The sequence below is a fragment of the Prinia subflava genome, chromosome 22 (genome assembly GCF_021018805.1).
Source record: "Prinia subflava isolate CZ2003 ecotype Zambia chromosome 22, Cam_Psub_1.2, whole genome shotgun sequence".
Classification (NCBI taxonomy): domain Eukaryota; kingdom Metazoa; phylum Chordata; class Aves; order Passeriformes; family Cisticolidae; genus Prinia; species Prinia subflava.
Window position 1 is genome coordinate 13,973 of NC_086268.1, and position 24,914 is coordinate 38,886.

The 24,914-nt window shown below is 47.7% G+C and overlaps 2 protein-coding genes across 8 annotated transcripts; one reads left to right on the forward strand and one right to left on the reverse strand.

Moving 5' to 3' along the window:
- Window positions 1–227: 227 nt before the first annotated feature.
- On the reverse strand, window positions 228–19,619 carry C2CD2L (C2CD2 like). Of its 5 annotated transcripts, XM_063417943.1 has the most exons (16): window positions 19,481–19,619; window positions 18,373–19,014; window positions 17,658–17,965; window positions 16,445–16,540; window positions 15,963–16,082; window positions 13,964–14,074; window positions 12,988–13,104; window positions 12,257–12,374; window positions 11,962–12,091; window positions 11,366–11,430; window positions 10,675–10,802; window positions 10,208–10,379; window positions 8,759–8,860; window positions 7,982–8,115; window positions 7,203–7,485; window positions 228–5,771 (listed from the first exon to the last, which is right to left on the reverse strand). In XM_063417943.1, the coding sequence occupies exons 3-16, from the start codon at window positions 17,754–17,756 to the stop codon at window positions 5,551–5,553; spliced, it is 1,896 nt and encodes a 631-aa protein (XP_063274013.1). In that variant the 5' UTR covers window positions 17,757–17,965; window positions 18,373–19,014; window positions 19,481–19,619; the 3' UTR covers window positions 228–5,550. The 5 variants fall into 5 exon arrangements, with proteins under 5 accessions (XP_063274013.1, XP_063274015.1, XP_063274014.1 ...); XM_063417945.1 differs by lacking the exon at window positions 17,658–17,965; XM_063417944.1 differs by lacking the exons at window positions 17,658–17,965; window positions 18,373–19,014 and having other exon boundaries at window positions 19,481–19,612.
- On the forward strand, window positions 19,526–24,787 carry DPAGT1 (dolichyl-phosphate N-acetylglucosaminephosphotransferase 1). Of its 3 annotated transcripts, XM_063417947.1 has the most exons (9): window positions 19,529–20,030; window positions 20,116–20,236; window positions 20,317–20,530; window positions 21,073–21,219; window positions 21,353–21,437; window positions 21,899–22,087; window positions 22,694–22,781; window positions 23,127–23,282; window positions 24,227–24,787. In XM_063417947.1, the coding sequence occupies exons 1-9, from the start codon at window positions 19,876–19,878 to the stop codon at window positions 24,290–24,292; spliced, it is 1,221 nt and encodes a 406-aa protein (XP_063274017.1). In that variant the 5' UTR covers window positions 19,529–19,875; the 3' UTR covers window positions 24,293–24,787. The 3 variants fall into 3 exon arrangements, with proteins under 3 accessions (XP_063274016.1, XP_063274018.1, XP_063274017.1); XM_063417946.1 differs by lacking the exon at window positions 24,227–24,787 and having other exon boundaries at window positions 19,526–20,030; window positions 23,127–23,871; XM_063417948.1 differs by lacking the exon at window positions 23,127–23,282 and having other exon boundaries at window positions 19,527–20,030.
- Window positions 24,788–24,914: the final 127 nt, after the last annotated feature.

Here is a 24,914-nt window from a genome sequence, read left to right on the forward strand (position 1 = left end):
GTTCCAATTCTTTCCCACCTGAACAATGTGGGGTCAAAATAATCCACCCAGACAGAAAGCATCAAAGTACAAAAGAGCACACACAAGGAGGGCGCTAATTCAAATTCTTTGTGGGTATTTGGTCCAGTACCTTAGAAAGCAAGGAAAGGTGATGTGGAGCAGTAGCAGTTGTGCCTGTAAAAGGAGCTGCAATATCACAAGCACACCTTTGCCAGAAGTTTGACCACCACTGTACTCTATCCTGTGACTCACCCTGACCTTGTAGTAGGGGAGGTGGGATGGAGAGAACAATGCAAAAAGACCACAAACAATAACTCTCAAAACACTCAAGCATCTCCACAGCCACCCAGAAATTACTTCTCAGTAGGTTTAGCAAACAATGGCCCAAGAGAAGCTATTGCATCACTAAGGCCAAAAAAGGTAACAAAAATATTTGCCATGTGCCCAGTTCTAGTCTAAAAATAGCATGTGCCCATGGTTTGAAGAAATTTTCATTACATTCCCCTGCACTGAACTTGCTCTCCACCCAAACAGTCTCCTCTCACTCTTCCCCATTTCAGTCAGGCTGCCTGAAACCCCACCTATTGGATTTAACCCTTTTCTGACCCAGAGATGGGGCAACTGAGAGGTGTTTTAAAAACTTATATTTTCAGTCTCATGTGAAGGGTGAGACAATATAGATGTCACAATTCACACCATCACAATCAGAATATATACTAAATATATACAATATATACAATATCTAGCAATTTCATTCTAGCTCTAATTATAATTTGAGGTGTCATCTCTATAATTGTAAAGACTGGCTTTGGAGACTTGTAGGGAAGAAAAACCTATTATTAACAAAGGATTCTTCTTAGAAGAGTCAACTGCATAAGCAGCATGAGGGTGCTTACAGGGGCAGGAATTAGACTTGCTTGCTCAGATCTGCCCCTGCAGAAGTCTGTGCAAGAAACGGATATGAATGCCTCAGAAGCTAGTTCGGCCACTCTCCTGTCCCATCTATCGGCACTGTCGTCCTCAAGTCACACTGCACAGTTACCAGTATAGGCATTTGCGGAGTATGCTCTAATTAGAAGCACATGCAAATACACATCCATGCACCCAATTCCTCTGGCTTCACACATCCATCATGCTAAATCCTATGGCGTCCTCAGAACACTGAGGTTTTGAGGTTCCCTTCATTTTTTCCTGTGTCCCTTTTCCACTGACTCAAGGGGATATCTCTCCTGGGCCAACACCGAGGGCTTTGTGGATGATGAGACTCCTAAACAGCCTTGCCTAAGCATAGGGTGAAGATGTATCCAGACAGAAATATACTTACAAGCATGCTTACAGCTAGTGTAAATCTATTTTCTTTGGAGAAGTAAAAATACAGAGCATAGGTAAATTCTAGTAAATCTGTTCAGCCAAAATAGGAAACAAACAAACAAATCAAACAAAACCCACAAATAAGAAACCCCCAACAAACCAAAAAACCCTACAAGCAAACCAAAAACAAACAAAAACCTAAACAATCCCAACACAATGCCTACTTTGGCTTAATTTACAAGTCACTGTTCTGCTTGTGCAGACAGCAGCAAAACATAACATCCGGAATGCAGGTCATCATATGCAGGTTGAAGCTTCCATGCATTCAAGCCCACTGCTCTGCTGTTCCTCTTCCACTATATATTTGGTCAAGGACCAATTTCACAAAGTGCAAATAAGTGAGCCTACCCTGAGACAACAATCTGCCAACCACAGATCATTTGAGCTTAAGAAGTTTGATGGTGGCTTGCGCCATTCATGGGGTGCTCTGTGGTCCCAGACATTATGAAATGCCACAGAGCCCACAGCTGCACCAAGGTATCTAGAAGAAGTTAAACAGGGAAAGTAGATTTCAAACAGCATTTCTTCTGTCTTAAAGCCAGAAACACAAGTGAGGATTAAATAGAAAAGAGGCTTCTTAAAGCAGCCATTCCATGGGGGGAAATTCCTGGGGACTTTGTCTTTGCAGCTTCTGGAGAACAAAACTCTATGTGACCTTCTCTTTCCATCTGAGAAGATCAGGATAGACAAATAGTTTCTCACACCAATAATCACACCTCCACCATGAGGTGGATTCATTACCATTCACACCTTTGAGAAACCAGGAAGAGCCACCTGTGCTGTCCATAGTCAGGACTAACAAAACCAGCACCTACTGCCTAGGGGATGAAAAAAATCTGTGGGCCAGAAAGAAAGCCTTGTTCAGCTAAGACGACAAAAGATCAACATGGTTAATGAGGAGCATATCAGAACCGAAAAATTTCCAATGCACACAACAGACCCATGCCCTGCCATCCCTCTGTTCCTCAAACAGCACTTTTGCCAAACACCCTGAAAAACAGTCTGCACTTACAGAGAACATCTAAAAGAAGATAAAAGGTTACGGTACTACTCCTACACTGTATGACTTTGAGAAGCAACAAAATGTCAGAAAATACATCTCCTGTAGGAAACACAAGCAGATGTAGGACCTAATGTTTGGGGATGTGCTCTGTCAGCATTTGACAGCATCCGTTTCCTTTGCAAGCTGTCTAACCGGATACAGATTTGCAGCACAATTTACTGCCTGTGGTAAAAAACACTGCTAAAAATTCAAGGGAAGATATACCCCTACTGGCATGCTTCCCATGTGCCATTCATTTTGCCAAACACAATGCAGGTGTCTTCCGAAGCATCAAGTTCAAGATCAAAAACCATACCTCCATTGCAAGTCACTGGCAGGCATAGCCTGGAGCAAATAAATCAGGAACAAAACAGGAAAGCCATGGATATATGACAGCAACCGCCCATTTAACATGGCTAGAAAGGGTCCCAAAGGCCAGTGAGTAACTCAAGTTTCTGTTTTACTCCCTTTCCTATCACCTCCTTCTCCAAGCCAGACCTAGTCAAGAATCTAGGTACGTGTTTGTCAGACAGAAACCTTGCCTTTCCTGCCTCCAGTCTACAGTGACAAGGACAACAATGGATATCCCTCACAGTCCTCCTTGTGTACATGAGCCTCAGATCCCTGATTCTGAAGAATACTGGTAACCCTTGGTGTTCATCTCCAGCCACTCTGCACCAAGACAGCTCAAGCTGCTCTTACAGTTCAAAGAAGAGAACACGGGACTATAAAATGAGACTCACAGCAGGTCCTTGATTAACCCACAACTGAAGAGCCACAGGCTCTTCCATTTAAACTTCCACTCAGCTACTGCAAAGCTTCACAGTCTCCCACCAGAGAAGTGGTGCTGTCTGGGTTCAAATCTTCAAGTTTTAGTACCTTGAAATGGTGTTAAAATGAATAAATAAAATCCAAAAATGGAACACAAACTATTGTCATAGCTACAAGTCATGTAGGGGATGGTGCAAGAGAGAATACTGAACTGAAACCAAACTCCAAGACTTTGGGAACAAGGGTGTGCCTCAGAAGGACAGCACCGCAGGTGACAGCACTGCACCAACCTGGTGAAAGAAGGCTATGTGAAACTGGTGGCTGGCTAGACATGGCAAAGTTCCAATGGCACTGTAGTGCAAACTGATCACTCACATCAATGAAAATGATCCTCAGTGAACAACAGTGAGTTCTCTGGCATCTGAAATGTAAACAAAGCCACAGTACGATGTGGACAAGGAAAGAAACAAAGGATAAAAGACATTGACAGAGCTTGGGGATGACAAAGACTCTCAGACAAAAACAGATGTAGAGGTTCCTGATTAGCCAGCTGAACCAATACGATTTTTCGGATTCATACATGCCCAATCATGTGAAGAATCAGCAGGAAAAACAGCCATGAGTCCCTCCTGCTAGCACACATTGGCACTTTCAATTATAGCCCTTGGTAACTCTGGCATTCTCCACCTGTAAAAATATGCAAGAAACAGCTGCCTGTAAATCCTTTTGCTGCAACACACCGAACACATTCTGGTCCTTGGAAATGGCACATGGCAGCAAGTATCAGCAAGTCAGGGTTTGCCCTTCTAAGAAACACGATCAAGATAACTGTTTTTTTCAGTTGGCAGCATCCTGCATAAGGAAGGGCAACAGACACCATCACAGGAGATACTCTAATGAAAGAGCAGAGAATCCAGTCAGGCCTGGGAAATAGCTCTTCTGTGAGGTTTTTCCTCCCCTCTGTCCTACCTCCTCAACTTGACAACCCACAGGAAAGGAGGAGGTTTCTCTCAAATCAGGCATGTTAACAGGGTGTCAGCATTTCTCCAAAGAGCATTGCTATGTGCTATCTGAAGGGAACTTCTGGGGATATTATAAATAAAATGTGTAAGGGCCAGGAGACTGGACAACTGTTTCTCTAGGACAGTCTCCTCCTGCACAGGGATTCTATTTTCCCCTGCACGCCTCTCCCTCTCTGCAAATACCTGCTGCAGAAATGCCCTCTGTTTGAATGGGGTGGATCGTGTTTACAAGAAGAAAGGAAATACCAAACGCGATCCAGAAAGATTCCCTCTTCTGAAGGAAACCCACAAGTGACAACACATAAACTCTTGCCTCTTTCTGCCATGTGCCTTCAGGCTCCCCATTAGACTGCCTTTCACTATACTCCTTGCTTATTCCTTACCCGACACCCCCAGCATGGTGCCAGTCCTTGGCACGAGAACCATGACAGCACAAGACCGGACGCTCAGCAGGTCTGGAAGACAGCCTGGCAGCCCTTTGGCAACATCCCCAAGCACCCCCAAGAGTAAGGGATCTGCTCATACAACAGCTGGTGTGTGCACTCAGTACAGGCCGTTCCCTGTGCAACAACACAAATGTGGAAGGAGTGCTGTCATGGAGTGGCTGCGCAGGGTGGCAAAACCAACAGCACTGACCAGGCTTTCTTGTGAGGACCCAGGCTTCTACGAAAACTTGTGCAGTGGATGAAACTTCCTTCTTCTTAGAGACTTTTTCCTTCACCAACACAGCACAGAAAAAAGGAGTTCCTCAGTGCTGTCTGAACCAAAGACTGTTCCAATGGCAGAGCCAGATGGAAAACTGCAACTCTGACAGCTAACAGCTGTCTTCTGACAGCTCACAACCCAGGAATGCACAAGCAATAACAGTGTTTAGGTCATCAGTGACTGCATCATTCTCTGTCACAAGAAGAGCTGAATGAGATTACATCCCACACTTCCCAGCACTTTAACTAACCCAATTGTTTCTTGATTTTAACTGTGAAGGTTGCTACTTGAGAGACCTGCTCTCCCATTTCCATGAGGCACCTGATAACGCCAAACAGCTACACACATGGAGTCACTTCTGCAGTTCCTGGGACCCCCAGGGGGATTAGCATGCCACCTGGATTTTCTGGGAGAGCACAGTGGGGTGCAACAAGCAGAGAAGGCTAAGCCAAGGCAGCCAAACAACCTAAGTCCTGGGTCTGCCACCTCCACTCCCCAAAATGGTGTAAAGCACTGGGGTGTCTTCCCTCAGCCAAGGTTGGAAAGAACTGGACTGCAAGTCACAGATACCATGGAGTGGGAAGACAAGAGACTAGAAAACGATCTCTGAGAAATCTTTCCAATGGGCTTCTCCCTCCTTCAGTTCTCACCAGCTGATGTGTGGTCACTACCTTTGGGTTTGGATTTAGACTTGAAGGAGAAGCGTTTGATAAGGCGGTGAGAGAAGCTACCAGTTTTCTTTCTGGTGGTGGAGTTGGCAGTGACATTGGACAAGTCATCGTGTGACTGGCTCAGGCCTGCTTCCTTCTGCTTGCTCCTTCTCCGGAAGATGAGCTTGGTACCACTCCGAAGAAAGTTAACTGCAGAGACAGGAAGGAGAAACCATGATAGCATCCTGTACTGGCAAGTTGCAGGGACAGTAACACCCCCAGGCATTCTCGGATACAGAGCAGTCCTCTTCACACTGAGAGGCAGAAGTACATGGCAGGTCAGCTAATCCCAGCTTCCAAACACAAGGCAAAGTCTCAGTTCGTGACAGACTACAACACCAACAAGCTGCCTCACTAACCATTCCGTCCCATGTCCCCTCTTCATAAACTTCCTTTCACACGATGTCCTCCCCTCAGCGGAAGCGTGCAGCATTTTAACTGAACGTCAAGACTCATACAAATGGAAAACAAGTGAGATCACCTGGACCTGAAGACCCTGAGAGGAACATACAAGAGGGAAAAGGCCTCTCAGACCAGCTTGTTTCAAGGGCACAGGGATTAACTTTGTCATCTAGTGCCTGGAACAACTGCCCCCGCTTCTATGACATGCCCAGTCTGGAAGCAAATAATGCCAACCGCTCATTCTGACTCCTACAAGCAGGAGAAGATGGAGATGCTGATTGCTTTCAACCTCAAATGGATCAGAAAGACACATCCAAAACCTACATACCATATAACACTACAATGGTATTTCCTACAGAGGGGGTTTGCTTTCCATTTTCCCTCTCTTCCCCACCTGCCAGCTGTCTCAAGAATATGGGTCGCACAACCTTCTGCCCACTGACTTTCAAAAAAGGGGTCTCCACAGCTCAAACCATACCTGGTTGTAACATGATTCAGCTCCCCAAAATTTGTCCCACTCAAATATTCCAAGTAATCAAGATTTTGATTTGCATTTCCTTATTTAAGTCCGTAGCAGAAAAATCCATGGTGCACCATCCATCCACCTAACTGACAAATGTGTGGAAAGGTCAAGACAGCAGCTAGGGTGGGGCCCACTCCATCATTTAAAAGATGTGAGTTTGTGTGGACATCTTACTGTACTTACTGACTCCAGGTCAGAGGCACTAGCTGCTTTGATACTAACAGAAAAAGAAAGAGGGCAATCAAGGCCCATACAATCCACACTGCTGAGCGGCCTCCATACCCACAGCACAGGTGGCCAAATTCAGAGGATGAATCATTATCTACAGACATGTGCCTGATCTGTGGACCTGGAGTCCAGGGAGAGAAAAGGGGTTCTCTATAACACACAGGCTGCACAGGGTTCCCATCTAAGAGAGCCCAGACAAAAGGCTACAGCAATCAGACACCCAGAAATGAAGGTATTTCGAATCACTCCAGTGGAAAAACCACACGAGAAAGGCAGGCTCTTCCAGGCTCCATCAGAAGCTGCTCTTAAGCTATGCTGAAAGGTGGCTGCAGACCTCCTGCTTGGGGAACCTGAATGTCACCTTGTCCTAATGTAGAGCTAATGTTACGGGCTCATGTTAGCTACCCTACCTAACAGTTCATCCTTACCTTTGTGATCTTTCAAGCTCCTCGTCTCAAGGGCTCCTGTGGAGCCGGTTTCAGACTCAACATCTTCCACGGATGGTCTTTCAGAGATGTCTGATTGCGTTGTCTCATCCAACTCCTGATTGTCCCTTTGTCCCAATGGTGATGCTTCCAGTTGCCGTGACAATTCGGTAAAATCATGCATCCGGTCAGCTGTGCCCTCTGCATCAGAGTCCCCATACACTGTGGCCTCCAGGGATGCAGCATAACCCAGAGAGAGTGCCATTTCGTCTTGAGCAATAGGTACCTGAAGGGGGGTTAGGAGGCAGACAGACACAAAGACAGAATCAAAACAACTGCATTCATCTCCCTGCTTCCATCTACACCTACATATGGGTGGCCCAGTTCAGATCATCAGTGCTAGATGGCACTGATGGACAATTGTCACTCTTTGGCTGAAATATACTGGAACATGGCCGATTACAAAGCATTCTGTTACACATCCCTCACTCCCAAAGACAAGTTCAAGGAGAACTCCTTATATTCTCCACAAGGTTCAAAAGCAGTTATTTCAGCCACATCCCCTTCTGCAGCTGTCCACTGTGAATTCGCACTGGCAGCTGCCCTGCAGACTGGCAAGGTACCTTTTAATGCTTACTGGGAAGCAGCAAAAGGCTTCTGATGAGCCAATCATCTGTGCTGTAACCATCCCACACTGGTCCCTACTGAACATGTTAGCTTCACGCCCACATCCCTAAAAACAACCTCCCAGACTGGAAATGCAGCTCCTAACCACCAGAGACCTTGGACACTCCTGAGATGATCAGTGTACTACGTTTTGTTGGTGTCTTCTTGGCGGTCTTGTTATTCGTCTCAGTTAGCTGCCTGATTGCTGTCTCAGCCACTGGATCCAAGCCATTGGGCATATGGCTATCCCCTGAGCACAAGAAAAATACCAATGCTTGTAGAAGCAACCTTCAGCAGAGGCAAAAGGTCGCTTGCTGACGGCAATGCTTGCAATAAGCAACTTACATGCACATGAATGTAGTTTCCCTACCCAGAGTTTATGACAGACTTGTCCAAATAAACAAAATGAAGGAAGCTCTGTATAGCTAGTTCTTGGCTTTTTCAGGTACCTGGAAAATTTCATTTCCCACCAGGCATACCATTAAAATACACCCCAACCCTCCCCCTCCCACTCAACAAAGACTTCCAAAGACTCCAAATAGTTTGCTTTGGCAGCAAACTGTCAAAACAGCTGCAGTGCTCTGTTCTAGACACAATCAGAGCCCCAAGTGCAGGGTGAGCAAAGCTCTTTGGGTCCAGATAGCCTGGAAAGTTCTTGTCAAGCAAGGAAACACTCATAGTCAACTGACTGGATAGTCAAACAAGAATGTCTTTTACCTGCCCACACACCACTACCACCAGCCTTCTGCCCCCACCTTCACTCAGGCACTTGGACATTCTCTGAAGCAGAAAATGCAAGCAAGTTCAGGGAACCACACTCAGACTGCCACTTTCTAAAACAGGCCAAGGAACACAGTAACTTCAGTAAAAGCCTCAAATTTCCAAGCACTTACGGCTACTGCTGGGCAAGTGGCCGTGAGGACAGCTGGTTTCCAAGAGCACTGTTGTCTTCTTTTCAGTCACTTCCACTTTGGAAGGCGACCTTGATGGTGAATCTTCACAGCAAAGGAGACACCGAGATACCAGTAAGTGGAGACAAAGCTTACACAACTATGCTATCATATTGTGCCCCCTACACATAAACCCAAAAAGCCTCAAGCAAGAAGTCGGAGAGCCTGCATGGCAGCTATGTAAGGCTTTGTGGCAACAAAGCAGTAAGAAGCCTACTAGGAAAAAATCAGTATCATGGAATGGTTTGGGTTGGAAGGTACCTTAAAGACCACAGAGTTCCAGACTGCCATTAGACCAGGTTGCTCCAAGCTCCGTTCAGCCTGGTCTTGAACATTTCCAGGGACGGGGCAGCTACAGCTTCCTGGGTGACCTGTGCCAGTGCCTCAGGACCCTCAGAGGGAAAAATTTCTTCCTAACAGCTTACATAAATCTACCCTCCTTCAGCTTAAAGCCATTCCCCCTTCCCTTATCACTGCATGCCCTTATAAAATATCCCTCTTCAGCCTTCCTGTAGGCTCCCCTTTAGGTTTTGGAAGGCTGCTTGCTGTAATGTCTCCCCAGAGCCTTCTCTTCTCTGGCCTAAACAGCTCCAACTCTCTCAGCCTTTCTTCACAGGGAGGTGTTCCAGGTATGGGACCAACTTAGTGGTCCTCCTCTGGACTCACTCCAACAGGTCCATGTTTTTCATGGGGGGGCCGCTAGGCTGGACACAGTACTCAAGGCGGAGTCTCACAAGAGCAGAGCAGAGGGGGAGAATCACCTCTCTCGACCTGCTGGCCACGCTTTTGTTGATGCAGCCCAGCATATGGTTGCCTTTCTGGGCTGCAGTCCTGTGGAGCAGACACACAGCAATACCTCATTTGTGTCATTTCCCAGCCCCCTCCTGGAATATCCAGCACCACATTCATCAGGATGCCAGATTGCAACAATCCCTAGTAAGCCAGATCAACATGCTTTTGGCTCCACATTCAGTATGTTCAGCATAATTTCTTTAGCAGAGAAGAAACTAGAGAAAGCATAGCTAAACACTTAGCCTGACATCATGCAGAGGTTATGTGGCAGGATATGCATTAGACATCCCATGACCTAAAGGGTGTGTGAGAGGCTCATCCCTCCCTCACCTCCCACCAGACAGAGCTGCATCAGTTCTCTCCCCTAGGGCTACACAAGAGTTTCCAGCCAGCCACAAAGATGGTAGTGGAACAGCAAGGATGCCCATGTTCTGACCTACACACCAAAAGCAATACGTAAAACATGAGCCTGCAACAACCAGATGTGATGGCTAAACAGTTTTGCCACTGCCTTCATCAGCAGCTATGGGAATATTGCAGCTAAGTCTGGGCTGTCATAGGAGCCACCTGTACAATACACCTGCTGCTGCACAGCCTCACCCAGTTTGCAGTCTGCCTTGGGCCGGGACTGAATTGTGGTGACAGTAGTCACGATGGTGCCATCGGGCATGATGGTCCTGTCCATCTCCACCTTCTTGGTGGGGGTGATGCTGGTTCTCAGAGACGTGGCATGTGGAGCATTCAAAGATGCAGGACACTCTTGGAACAGCAGCTATAAAGAGAGCAGCACTGCTCAGAGAAGAGCTCTTCTTCCCAGATGGAAAGGCAGGCATGTTTGGGCAACAAAAGCTAGGGCTCTGGGCACCAAAGAGCCATCCCCCAGTACAGTATCAGCGGGAGGCTCAGGGACCAAGGGTCAGGTGACATCCACCCCTCCATGGCATAAGAGTCTGCTAGTCCTCTGTGCCAAGCTCAGGTCCAAACATGCATGTCTCCAGCTAGAGACTCACATTATGAACGCTTCCGGAGTGTGTGTGCATGCAGAGCTTGTGGGATCATGAGCTCACCTCCAATGTAATGGTAGCCTCAGCTGTCAGTGACTGTCCAGCTCCCGGGGCCAGTGAGCAGACCTGTCTCCCAGATGGCTGCTTGCCTAAAGAATCTATCAAAAGCGTGGCAGATGCCAGCAGCACACCTACAAGAAGAAGAGTAAAAATGAAACACTTCACATGACCGCAGCACCTCAGACATCTGCCTTCGGGAAGCCCTATGGGCCAACAGAGCAGATCCCCACAACACCATGGTTCAAGGGGGAGAAGGGACAGGCAGTGCTCCTCTGCTCCTCTTTAACAATGCAGGAATCAACTCCCTTAAAAAGGTGACCACTGTGTGGCCTCCATCAAAAATAGATGCTGTAGTTAGTACTTGACCTGAGTGTAAAAGAACACTGAAGAGCCTTATGCAAAGCTCTCCTAATACAGGAGGGAAAATCCTGCATGCCTCTCCCTGCTTCAGAACGCAGACGGGCAGGCAACCTCCTGATTCAAGGTCAGATCTAGACCATTTTGGTAAGAAGAAAAGAACCCAGAGTTACTTCACAGAGTCACAGAAGCTCACATAAAGCTAAGTATCAAAAATCCTTTGCAGAAGTCACCACATGTACTGACAGAGAAGTACCATGAGCTTAAAGCGCAGTGAGTCCCTTAGGCATTTTTGCCTCCCTGTCTTACAACCTGTCTTATGGCTGTTTGTACTCACATCCCTCTCCGCCGCTGTTCCCCAGGACCTGTAGTTTCAGTTCTTTGCTTCTAGGTCCCAACTCCCTGTTGAAACCAAAGACCAGCTGGTGTTAGGCAATCTTTTTTTAAGCAGACGTGGAGCAACCAACTTCGTTCAGTATCTTCCCTCCCTCAAATCTCACACATCTCATCACCCTCTCCAAAGTTTCAGTAGCATGCACTACCATGGAGGACATGACTAGAGCACCAAACTACACAAATGAGAACTCTGGTTTGTGTACCCTGCATAGCTGTGTAGGCTGCCAGAGGAAGTTGAGAGGGCAGTCTCTCTGGAAGGCTGTTTATGCTACAGCCCTATTGCACCTGCTGCAGGTACAATCAGCATTTCTGCCCGTCCAGTTAAAACACAGAATGTCCAGAGAAGGGAGAAATATGCATGCAAGCTGGGGCCATATGCCAGAATCAGCAGTCCAGCACTGAGGCAGCACAAACAGACATTGCCCTGTGGTGGAGACTTCACCTCTGCACAATGCACATCAGTTACTGCAGCATGATACCCAGAGACTGTGCTGGTCCACCTACACTTTGCCAGCCAGAAGGAGAGCAGACACTTACAGAAAGAACTCATCATTCCACTCCATCTCTCCTGCAGCACCGACACTGCCACCTGCCACTGTCATTGGCCTCGTCCACTTTTGCTGCGGGGGGCTGTCTAGCTCTGCCACGCAGCAGATCTCCCCTACTCCTGCAGCAGAGAGACAGAGGGCACATGTGCACTAGTCAACAAGAGGCAATGGTTCATCAGGCACACGCCCCTCTTTTCCATTCAAACCCACTCAAAACATCCACTCGCTACAATCTCGCCACCTGCACGCTTGCCCCTGTGCATCAGCAATGTTTTCACGCTTACCTCCCTTCCCCTGGCAGCCCAAGTTCAGCACTCGAAGATTCCGGAGCAACAGCTTAGAACCCAGAGGGGCTGCTGCTAGTCCAAACGGGGACTCTCGAGTCAACTTATTGCTGGGTACCTGAGGAATAACGAGAGCGAGACCGATACCTTTATCGTTCACTCGCCGGCAGACAACAGCAAGATGCATCGTCCTTGTATCTGTTAAGTGCTCCTCACACCAACACAGGGGAATACCCACAACACCATCAAGAGATGCTGCAAGTTTCCAAAGCTACTGACCTCCAGTGGGCCCTTGCGTTATTTCAGATAGAAGTTTAAAGCAGACAGAAAAGCAGAGTGGCAAGCACTAGCACAAGCTGGCAACCAGACGGTCAGCTGATGATGACAAACCACGGGCCATTCCATGCCTGCAAAGGCTGTCTTGAACAGAGCCTAGGTGTTCAGAGCAAAGGCGACTGCCGAAAGAGAGATATACCTCAGGCAGTCCAGCTCCACAAGTACATGACCGACAATCAGCATTCAAGAAAAAAGATGGAAGGAGTTGCCCTTGGGAGCAATTTCTAGTTATCCCTATGCACCATGTCGCAGTATCCAAACTCCTATGATAGTAAAGGCTGCTGTTGCCCAGAAGTGAAACTCGACCCTTGGATTCCTGCCTGAGCCTCATTCCTCATAAGCATCTTGAGGCCTTGTGTTAGAGGCACAAAAATGACACGAGAAGAGTGACTTACCGCATTGGCTTCAGTGCTGCAGGCCATCAAATTCACCATCATGGCTGGCTTTGTGCTGACAATGGTATCCTCAATCAGATCCTTTATAGTGGACAGATCTGCTCTTCCTTCATCCTTCTCTCCATAAATCAAGAGGAAATGCAGGAAAGTCATAAAAGAAAGGACACATTTATAGCTCCACCTGACTCTCAAGCCTCTAATATGCTACACAGTCATCCTCCCAGTAACAACCTCCCAGATACTCTTCCCATATTCCACACTCGCCGTCCTCAGTGCTTAAAGCTTCTGTGTAGCAGCTGCAGGCAAACACAAGCTTTCTAAATGAGACAAACTAAGCCTCTACTTCCGTAGTTTATGTGGTGTAAGTTTTTACAATATAGCTTTTATAGTCTGGCACATGCTTATCACCTCAGGAGATGGTGCCACCACACTTATGGGAAAACAGTCAAATTACTATATCTACTTGGGATAAAGTAACAAAGGTCTCAATAAAAAAACAAATCAACCAACCTATCTGGACCGTGGAAATGCAAGCACGTCCACATTCTGTTCTCTAACCCACAGATTCCCTACATTTATCTCGTAAACCTTAATTAATCCCTTCAAAAAAAAAAAACCAACAACCAAACTTAACCAACAAAACCAAGCCAACAAAATAAAAAACAAAGACCAACACACACAGAGAAAGAGTGGCAACCCAGCTCATTTTGCAGCTCTACTTCTGACAACAGCAGGAGGAACCTATGCAAACAGAAAGCTTTCAGTAGATACTGGTACCACTTCAGCTCTCTTAAGGATGCAGTTTTGACACAGCTGAGCTAGTATTGATTTCAGGATGAAAAAATCCCCTCCACTGCCGTAAAGGGCCATGGCAGTGAGTTGCCAACCCTTCTCCATAGCAGCCTGCCTTCTAGCTGTTTCTTCTCCTTCTTCGCTTCCTCCACTCACAGTCAGCCTCAGACTGTTAGCCACTCACCTCAGGAAGCTCAAGTCGCGGAAGAACCAAAAGATTTAAGTCTGGTCTGTCTTTGAATGTCCATGACACCAGGAGACCCTCATTCTGTATCTCTTCCAAGTGGATCTCCACCTGGCCCAGAACAAATATCCATAGTGGAAACAGTTTCTGTTTACATTAGGTGATTTTTGCCCCATTCCAAATTCAGCAATTGAAAGCCCCTCACACCAGTATGACAGTAAAAAACAGAACATAAGAACACAAGTGTTCCCAGGCCTACAGGATGAAGCAGCTGCAGAAGCTTCAGTGCTCTATAGCGAGATCTGGTTTCCTTACTGTTGCTGTTGGATGCCCAGGCACCACCAGTGGGAAAAATGATCCATTATTTCTTTTTCAGAAGAAAAAGCCTACAGTACAATCCAAAAGTGCCCAACTGGGCACCAATGCATAGGATAATAGCTCAGTAAATACCGAGCTACATCAATTAGCCATTGCCAAATGTAAGCACAACCATTTATAAGTTAGCAATGCATCTCTAGGAGGTGATCCTTATGTTGAAAACCCATCTGGGTCTGCAACAACAAACCAGACTGTATACCATCCTGTAGTTTAGCTGAAGTCAGTTAAAAAGTTACATACCCATGTACCCATAAAAGCATCATTAATGTGACACACAAAGGCAGAACCACACAGGAACTGAAATGACCTGAGAGCTCTAGTAAAAATTGGATAATGAAATTCAACATAGTTCTCAATTGCCAAATTGACATTTACGGGCAACACAGAAAGTCATTGGACAAAAGCAACAGATATGAGACACAGTGGGCATGTAAGTAAAAAACAAGAGGTGTGCAGAATAGACAAGGCACAATTGGGAACACAATACTTGAAGTATTCCAAAACACAGGCAGGCATGTGGTAATCTAATCAGCCTTTCATAAAGCAGCAGCAGGAAGATCTCAATTAGAATACCACATGCAACTTCTTACATGAACAGTTAAACCAAAACTTCACCAGGTGCTGAAAAGGAGACCTAGAAAATGTCAGTGAGTAGGGGAGAAATTGGATGAGATGTGAAAAAGGGGACCTCTCAGAAATGAAAGGCAACTGCAGTTGCTGCCCATAACTGGATTGGCAGCAGGCACACTACATGCTAAAGAAAGAGCTCTCTGGAAAAGATGACCACAGAACAGAGGTACAAAATCGAACTGGAATGACCTGATAAAAAAAAGTAGGCTGAAAATGGTAATAAAGCTTCCGAGAGCACAAGGGTTCCAGAACAAGCTTCAAACTGCCTGCAACAGCATGGGATTGGCTACTGCTACCACTGAGTTACTTCTAATTTTGCCATGTCTATTTTTTCTAATTTTTTTTTTGGTGCGCATATGAGCACACTGCCTCCAAGCAAGACACCATCTCCAGCCTCATACCCTTCATCATGATGGAAACAAAACCCCATTCCAGAGAATCAAATCCAGCCAGAAAGTAACTGTGGAGTTATAACCCACTGCGATTTCAGAGCTTCTTTGCTGGAAGAAATATCTCTGATAGTCAACACATAGAAAAAGCTGTATCGTGCTCTTGTGAATGTAATGAGGGGAACTGACAAGCACGCTACTCCTCAACATGGATTTCTTTTTCACACCCACCACCAGGACACCATACTTTTACATATCCACAGGACATACCTTTCCCCTTCCATTATGCCATGAGGGGAATTGAATTCTTGCTTCTTAAATATCCACTTAAAAGCACAGTACAGAATGCTGCCATGTCTCAAAACTCTCTGGAATTTCTTACAGCTATGTTTCATAGCCAAAATCAGCAGCTGAAGACTCAGAAAACCAGACTTGGCATACACGTTGGGAATATTTGCCACCTCATCAAATGTCAGTGACCGCACACTGCTTCTTCCATCCCAATGAGGCCTTTATTTGCACTGAATCAGGTCATCCCTCCTCGATTAGTGTGGGACTAGACAGAGGAGTAAGGTCAATGTCTAACTTCTTACAACCCTTACCTGAGCCTGCAGCACAGCCAAAGTGACATGATACGTGTCCACAGAAACAGCAACTGGGGACTGCTGAGTAACAGAGACAGGGAATTTCACAGCTTCAACTGACAGATGGCAGCACAGCACCTAAAAAGAAAAGGAAAAGATGAGTTTTATATCCTGGCAAGAGGCAGCCATGTTATTCTCACCAAGCTGCATGCTGCCAACCTGCCACTACAGACCCTGCACTGTGACAAGAGCTCTCTTCTGCTCTCCACAGTAGGACCCTGATGTTTGGGTTCAGTATTCATACACCCTGGCCCCACCAACACATCTTCCCTCACAGAGCTCATCAATGAGCAGCTCCAGACCAGCCTCCAAACTCCTTCAAAGAGATCTTACCCCAAACCTCCCTGGTTCCACCATCTCCATCAAAAAGGCCTCAGCCGTCTCTGTAGAACACACCAGAGTAACACCACACTGTACAATTCAGAACAGCAAAGCCTTACCATGCTGTGGTCAGACTGTCCCTTGCATGTCACACAACTTATATTTGCGGCTTGTGGTAACTGAGGACTCTCTTCAAATGTGATCTGCACTGAACTCTGCAAAGAGAACATTCTTTTAGTTTTCTAGTAGTCTATTAGTAGTCAGAGCCAAGCAGACGGTTTCAAACAGGATGAATGATGTGGGGTCCCAGAGACACTCTGGTATGTTTTCACAAATCCGGTCAGCACCCAGAACTATTGCACACTGTAATTCTACCCACCTCGGCTTATCCATACAGAGAAAGGAAACAAGGTATCCAGTTAAAGCTTGAATTCACAAACAGATATAAGCACCTCCAGAAAAGTCCAAATCTCATCCAGAATCTCACATAAGACAAAGTTCTCCAGGACAACTGCCAGACCCCACTTCAGAGAACAGCTTTTACACCCAACAACTCACTGAGGCAATTCTGATTCCTGAGCAGACGTGCTCCAGACAAGGAGCAGCTGCCGCAGAAACTCAAGTGTTTCTCCATGCCAATTCAGCCACCGGCTAATCTTCCCTTTACATGAGTCCTAAATTCTAGAACTTATACATTCAAGTCACTTTGTGAGAATCTGAGTAATTCAACACGACAGAAAAGCATGCCATATCAGATATGGGAAACTGGTGACACTCTGACACGATGACTGTTGCATTGTGATGAGAGGTGCATGGAAGCAGAAGGTGAGTTTCTACAGGGGAAGCACTAAGCCCAATGGGGAAGGCACTTTACATTGAATTCAGCCTAGAATTTGTCACTTTGTCAAAAAGGGAGATACTTTTCCTATCTTGCTGGAAAACTCAAACACAAGTTTGCATCAAGTTCTTCAAGACTTTAACTGCTTTTTCTTCAAATATGTTAGCTACATGACAATCTTTTTTAGTTCTTGATTTTCCCATACAACTTAACAGAAAGGCAACCCCTTCCCACTCACACAACGGGAAAAAAAGGAGATTGCAATAGACTTTGGACTGCTTTGGACCACAGTTTCTATGGGCATTAAGTCCTTGCCTTGCAGGCTACATAAACTATAATGCAATTATTCCTATATAGAATCATTTAGGCGAACTCTCCTTCGTGAATTTCAAAAAGACAGATAATACAATGGTAATACTGGAGATTAAAGAAAATAAATACTAGAAAACTTCGAAGAGATTGCTGTGGAAACATCAGAGTGACTGCACTATTACCCCAACTCGCGTCAAACGACGGGTGGTAACCCACTCCGCCCTTTCCGCGCTCGCACACCGCAGCACACTCCCGCGAAGGCCGAACTGAGCCGTCAGCATGGCTCCCGGTGCCTAACGGCTGCTCCGGGCGGAGCGCCCTGCGGGGAAGGCTGTCCCGGCACCTGCGAACGAAGAGCTGGCGGGTGTGCCCGCCTCACCTCGCTGCTGCTCCCCGCGCTCCCCTGCTCGTGCCCTGCCGTACCCCGTGCCGGCGCGCCTGGCTGTTGAGAGCCCGCACCCAAGCTCGCTGCCACTGCTCCCGCAGGGACCTGAGGGCGAGAAGCGCCGTGAGCAGCGCCCGGGCCCCGGCCTCCTCCGCCGCCGCTCCGCGACGCCGTAGCGCTCGCAGGGCCGTGGACCGCCAGAACTGCAGCAGCCAGGCCGCGACGGTGAGCAGCGAGGCGGCGAAGAGCACCACCAGCGCGGCCCAGCCCAGGTCCGGCCCCATGGCACAGTGCGCAGGGCTCACGGCGGCGCGGCGGGCATGGGGGGCGAGCTGCGGCGCTGCGCCGCTCGCGGCACCGGGTGCACGTGGCCCCGCCGCAGCCCCGCGGCACCGCACGCGCACCCGCGACCGCCTCTTTCCTTCCGGCGCGGCGAAGCGCGCGCGCCCCCCGCGGCCCGGCGGAGCCGCCCGAGCCGCGGCGCACCCACCGCCCGCTGCTCCGCCCCGTACCTGCGGGTTGGCTGTGGCACCTGGTCTGAGCGGCCGGGAAACCTCACGGCTGCTGCCGCGAGCGTTCTCTTCTGGGGGACTGAAATAGGAGCACAAGCGCTATCTGAAAGCCCAGCTCCCCACCGGCTTTCCGAGCTTCGATTAACGACGCTTTTCTCCTCACGTCACGCATTTTTCTGCTGGGAGTCCCCAGTAACCCATTCCCACCCGGCACGTAGGACACACCAGCAAGGCGGAACCTTTCCGTTCGTCTGCTCCCGATTGTGCCACTCTCGCCGTGGAGGGCAAGTAACACGAGTTTTAGTTACCTCCCGACAGTCACGACCCAAAGCAGCAGCGGCCTCTGGCCAGCCATGCTCCCCTGCACCTCTGTGCTGTGCTTTCCTCCCCGGCAGTACCATGCGTCCACCTCAAAGTTTATTTAAAGTTTATAAAATCACTTCTGTATATGTTCAACAGACAGCAGAGCAGAGGTGGCCTCTCAACACAGCAGCAGCTCTAGGTGGCCATAAAGCCATCAGAAAAACCAGATAAAAGCAAACAGAAACCATTTCAGGTTGCCATACAGGTGCAGGGCACGTAAAAGTTCTTCCTGCTACCGGACTTTTCTGCTGCGTCACCCCTCTGCTCACCGACTCACACCTGAACAAAACAGTGAATGAACATTGAGCCTAATCCTGCCTTTCCCTCCCCACCCCCTAAAAATGCCCCGAGGGACCAACAACAAATACAGATTCCCTGACAACCAAAAACCTCCCTTAAGGTATTTTACTGATTTTTCCCGACATCAGGAAGCCCGTGGGGAAACGAACCCGACGGCTGCTCACTTCTCCGCTCTCGCGCATTTTGCACCCCGGTAACATGGCTCGCCCCCCCCCCCCCCCCCCCCCCCCCCCCCCCCCCCCCCCCCCCCCGGCGTTTGGCGGTGACTGCGCTGGCCGGGGCTCGCCGGCAGCCGACCGCAAGCGCCACTCCCCAGACCCGGGCAAAAGGCGGTTCCAGCTGGGAGGCCGGCGGAGCCATCGCTCATTCAGCGCTACCGCGCGCCGCGGGCCGCCCGCCCTCAACTGGAGCTCACCCGCTCCCCGAATGAGAGGAAGTGACGTACCTGACAAACGGAGGGGCGGGGGGCAAGGTGGCCATGGCGATTGCGGGCATTGCGGGGCGGAGTCCGTGGCGGAGTCCGAGTGCGGCTCCCGGCGCAGAGTTTCGAAGGAGCTCCGCGGAGGAGGAGGAGCACCGCAGACCTCAGCACCGGGGACAGGCGCCTCCACGCCCTCAGGGCTGCTGAAATCGCTACCGATCCCGGCCGTCGTGCAAGCAGAGCTCCGTGCCGGCAGGAAGCTCATGCCAGGGCTAAAGATGGCGCCCCCGCCCCCGATAGGCCGCGAGGGCCCCGCTCATCCGGCGCCGCCCGCGTAGCGCCCGCCGGGAAGGCGGTGGGCGGCGCCCCCCGCCCGGCCTCGCTCCGCGCCCTTGGCAGGGGCAGCGCCCGTCGTGGCCATGGCGGCCTGGCCAGCCGTGCCGCTTCTCATCAATCTCGGCGGGTCGCTGCTGGGCTTCGCGGCCACGCTGACGCTGATCCCCGCCTTCACGAACCACTTCCTCGCCGCGCGGCTCTTCGGGGTGGACCTCAACAAGACCTCAAGGCGGCCCGTGTGAGTAGCGCTGCTCCCCAGAGCCGCTCCGCGGGGCCAGCCCGGGCACGGCTGACTCCCCCCCCCCCCCCACTCTACCTTCCAGACCCGAAGCACAGGGAGTGATCAGCGGTGCTGTGTTCCTGATCATCCTCTTCTGCTTCATCCCCGTGCCCTTCTTGAGATGTTTCGTGGAGGAGCAGTGCGCGGCCTTTCCTCACGACGAGGTGAGGCTCGTCTAGTGCTGCAAGCGTGGCAGGCAGGGGCAGGGAGTGGCCACCGGTGACCACTGTTCTCTGTCCTGCAGTTCGTGGAGCTCATCGGTTCGCTCCTTGCCATCTGCTGCATGATTTTCCTGGGCTTTGCAGATGATGTTCTGAACCTGCGCTGGCGCCACAAGTTGCTTCTTCCTACCATGGCTTCCCTCCCACTGCTCATGGTTTACTTCACCAACTTTGGGAACACGACCATTGTGGTGCCTAAGCCCTTCCGTATGCTACTGGGCATGCACTTGGACCTGGGTAAGTTATGAATCACCAGAAGCCGTCATCTACGTGGAAAGTAGTCAGTGGAAGGGATCACATGAAGCACTTTGTGCTGCAGAGGGAGCAGACTAAGGATTTGTTTAAGTAACCAGTAAGAGAGTGGCACTCTACCCACTAAACATTAGGTTGGAAAGAATATCGAGAAACCCAGCACACATTCAGCTGCGCATAGACAGGCACCAATCATTTTCCCACGATCCTGGCAATACGGATGACTACTGGGGCACACAGCACATGGCTGGTAACACCAGAATGTTAGAAAGACAGAAACAGCACTACAGCTGGCTGCCATGTCACAGTAGTTTGCCGCAGTCACAGTATGTATACATGTATGTACACATGACAACCAAGTCATACGGGAAGAAGCAGTCTTATCTGTAAGCTACCATTATCAAAACTCACTGAGATTGTTGGGTAGTAGGTTGTTGTATAAAGCAGGAAGTGAGAGCTTCAGTGAATTGGTCTAGGGTGTGCTTTGGCTCCAAATACTAAAGCATTTGGCTTGCTCTGCTCTGCAGGTATCCTCTACTACGTGTACATGGGTATGCTAGCAGTGTTCTGCACTAATGCCATCAACATTCTGGCTGGAATTAATGGAATTGAAGCAGGACAGTCACTGGTGATAGCTGCTTCCATTATCATATTCAATATTGTAGAGTTAAATGGTAAGAAAAAAACCCAAACATTTGTGGGCACAAAAAGCAACAGGAGACTGAATTCTAGATTTCAATAGCTGGTATTACTGAAAATGAACCAGTCTTGTCTTATCACAAACACATGTTTTTCTTTTTTCTATAGGGGATTATCGAGATGACCACATTTTTTCTCTCTACTTCATGATTCCCTTTTTTTTTACCACGCTGGGCCTATTTTACCACAACTGGTAAGAGGATAGACATTCAGAATTTGTTTGGAAGCATCCTTTTTTCTCTAGTTTCTCCATTTTTGAACAAACAAAACCACTTAAAAATGTGCAGGTGGAATGCTGTAGTGTAGAGAGGCTTCTTGCCAGAACGAAGAACACAAAGCATCGATGGAGCAGTAGTTTTTCTTTGTATTAGAACAATTGTGGTCACACCAGCTCACCCAAACACAGAGAATACACTCTCTCCTGTGCCTCACTGGCTGTCTTTACATACCATCTTCTCTGCAAGTCAGGTAGTGAGTCCCAGTCCTGCAGTTCTGAGGATAAATACCTACAGTTGTTTTTACTGTGTAGATCTGCTGCAGATCCCCATTGGCCCCAACCTGTGATGTGGCCATACATTCAGTGGTTTTAAATAGTTGTTTTTGTGGCAATAGCAATCATGTCAGACCTTTGCTTTTCTGCTCCATGTATTGCAGGTACCCATCTCAAGTGTTTGTCGGGGACACCTTCTGCTACTTTGCTGGCATGACCTTTGCTGTAGTGGGGATCTTGGGACACTTCAGCAAAACAATGCTGCTTTTTTTCATCCCGCAAGTACTCAACTTCCTCTATTCATTGCCTCAACTCTTCCACGTCATTCCTTGTCCCCGTCACCGGCTACCAAGGTAATGTACTAAGTGACCTATAGTACTACAAATTGTATCTTTTACCTCCAACACCAGCTCAGAGAGGTGGTGGAAGGTGCTCTTTTAAAAAGCCATGAAAGTATGTTTTCTCTTTAAAAGACAGCAGCTCACTCTGCCAGCTACAGTCAGATCATACAGTAGAGGTTTCTCAAAGAAGTGAACTTTTCTGACTAGCCCACTCCTCAGATACAGAATGATTTTTAACAAGGTTAGAACATGACAATTCTAACCTACAAGTTCGAGAGAAATTGACACAGGCTGCTTTTAATGCTGCAGCAGTGGGATCTGCTAAGATTTCATAGTAGCAAGCATTCTGTAGCACTATGCCACATCAGCAATTATCTGTGCAGATGTCAGATTCTGTTTTATTCTTTAAATTACACAGCATATATTAAGGGTGCAATAGGAAGGAGTCTTCTTTGCCCCACTTGAGGGGCTAGATGGCAGCAGCTGTTAAGTACATTAGGTTATTCCTGTTTCTTCCACCACTGGATTTCTTTCTCAGCTATGGATCTAAATCTCCTTACAAAGTGATCTCTCTATCTCCTTGTTGTATCTGGACTAAATTTTAAATGTTTCTTTTAGGCTTAATCCTAGTACAGGGAAGTTGGAGATGAGCTACTCCAAATTCAAAACTAAGAGCCTCTCTACCCTGGGAACAAACATTCTGAAGGTAATATGTGGAAAACACTCAAAATTCAGATGCACTTTGAAGTATAAGAGAAACAGGATGGGAGAAAATGCAGAACTTCTGGGTTCAGTAGTTACTGCCCGGCTCAAATCTTGGAGAAAGTCTGTTACCATCCCTCACACTCACTTGATTGTGTTAATAATCAGTCTTTCAGAATAACCACACACAGAAGTGCCCTAATAAGTGACCATAATAAGTCTGTCCCATCTTTTCAGTAAGAGCACAAGCAGGATTTCAGGGATGGTACAGTAAAAGAGCTCTTGAGCAAGATTAGCCAGTGAACATCAACATACCTGGTGAAATAGCACGCAATATTTCTTTCCTCAGGTAGTCAAGATCTTGCATGTAGTAGATGTGAGGAGTGGAACAGATGAAGATGGCGAATACACCGAATGCAATAATTTGACACTTATTAATTTTGTCATAAAGCTGATCGGACCCACCCACGAGCGAAATCTCACTCTCCTGTTGCTACTCATTCAGGTCAGACAAAGGGTTCCTCCAGTAGAAAGATGTACTCTGCAACAGAAAGAGATCCAAGCCAGTCTCAAGAGTTTTAAGGGGAAAAGTAAAATATCAACTGCACACAAGGTGCAGTTCAGCTATGGAGCTTGGGGAGAATAAGAGGCCTTATATACACCTCGAGGAAAGAAATTCACACCTGCCTGTTCGTTGAGAGCTTATAAAAAATGTCAGATGGTTAGCTTAAGAAGACTCCCCAGGCACGAGTCATTGGTTGCAAGAAAAACATGAGGACAGCAGAGTGCCTTGTCACTGACTCAAAAGAGCCTTTTGGGATGTTCCTGTTTTCCAGTAACACCAAATAACAGTTTCAGAGTTATCGCAGGCAAGTGGACTTGTATAAGCATGGTACGTGGCTCAGCAGTCCCTCTATCTGAGAGGCATGCAGGAGCATTTTGAAGCCACTTGGAGCACAAGGATATGTTTCACAAATACTGCCGCCACCTCTATTCAGCATGTGAATTCTCGAGCACAGGGTAGTAAAAGCACTGCTTTTGGAAAGACCTGCATTGGTTAACTGTCCTCAATAAAATCGTTCTTTTTATCTTCAGATTTAAGGTAAGGGATTCTTACTAGGAAAGAGACACTTAGCCAGATTCCAGTTTGGGAGGAATGACTTTCAACAAAAGCCTGTTGAACAGGGTACAGGCAGATGACATCAGGGATGGGAGAAGACAGGAAAGTACATAGCACTTTACCTTCATCCCAGTCACAGCAGAGAAGTCCTGACAACACCTTAGTGTAAGGATGCTGAATTTCAGCTTTGACATAAGCTTTTTTGTTGCTGTTTTATGAAACGAGGCATGCTGGAAAGCTTAACAAATCCATTTGGAAAGGAGAAATCTGATAGCCTGTAAACCATTTGACAGTATAACATTTCTGTTATGTGTCTGATTTTTACCTAGGTCCTTGGCAGCACGATTGCATTTTCGATCCGGTACCAACTAGTGCGCTTGTTTTATGATGTCTGACTGGACTGTCAGACAGAAGCAAGGGAAAGAGTTCTACCTGCCAGTCCATTTTCTCCAGTTGCTTGACCAAATGATTCAACTGATCTTATTCCCACCCTTTGAGAACCTCAGAATACCTGTCAAAATGCAAGCAACTGCTTAATGGGCTAGTTTTGAACTGGGATGTTTCTTGTGCACCAAAGGCTTTTGTCCAATTCTGTGATAGGAAAGATTCACTACTACTTGGACATCATTGTTACTAGGAATTCCTTTTAGAGGGGAAGCAAATGATAGTACTTAGGGAAAGTGGGAATGATGGAATCTCTATACATCTAACAAAGACATTACTGTCCACCAAGAGAGAAAACAGTAACTTTCGTTTCTGTGAGCAGAGTAACTAAATCAGACTCTGCTCCTGGGTTCTCCAATCCTGTTTTTGGTCCATGGACATGGAACAACATGTTATAACCCATACTCAAAACTCAGAGCGCTCCAAGAATAAAATAATTCATGGTACCCTTTCTCCTGCAATACTGTGCCTCAACAATATTGACATGCAGTGAAACAAGGTTATATGATCCATCTCTAGCTTTCTACCCTGTTAGGCAGCTGATCATTTCTGTAGCAGACTCCCTCCTTTTTT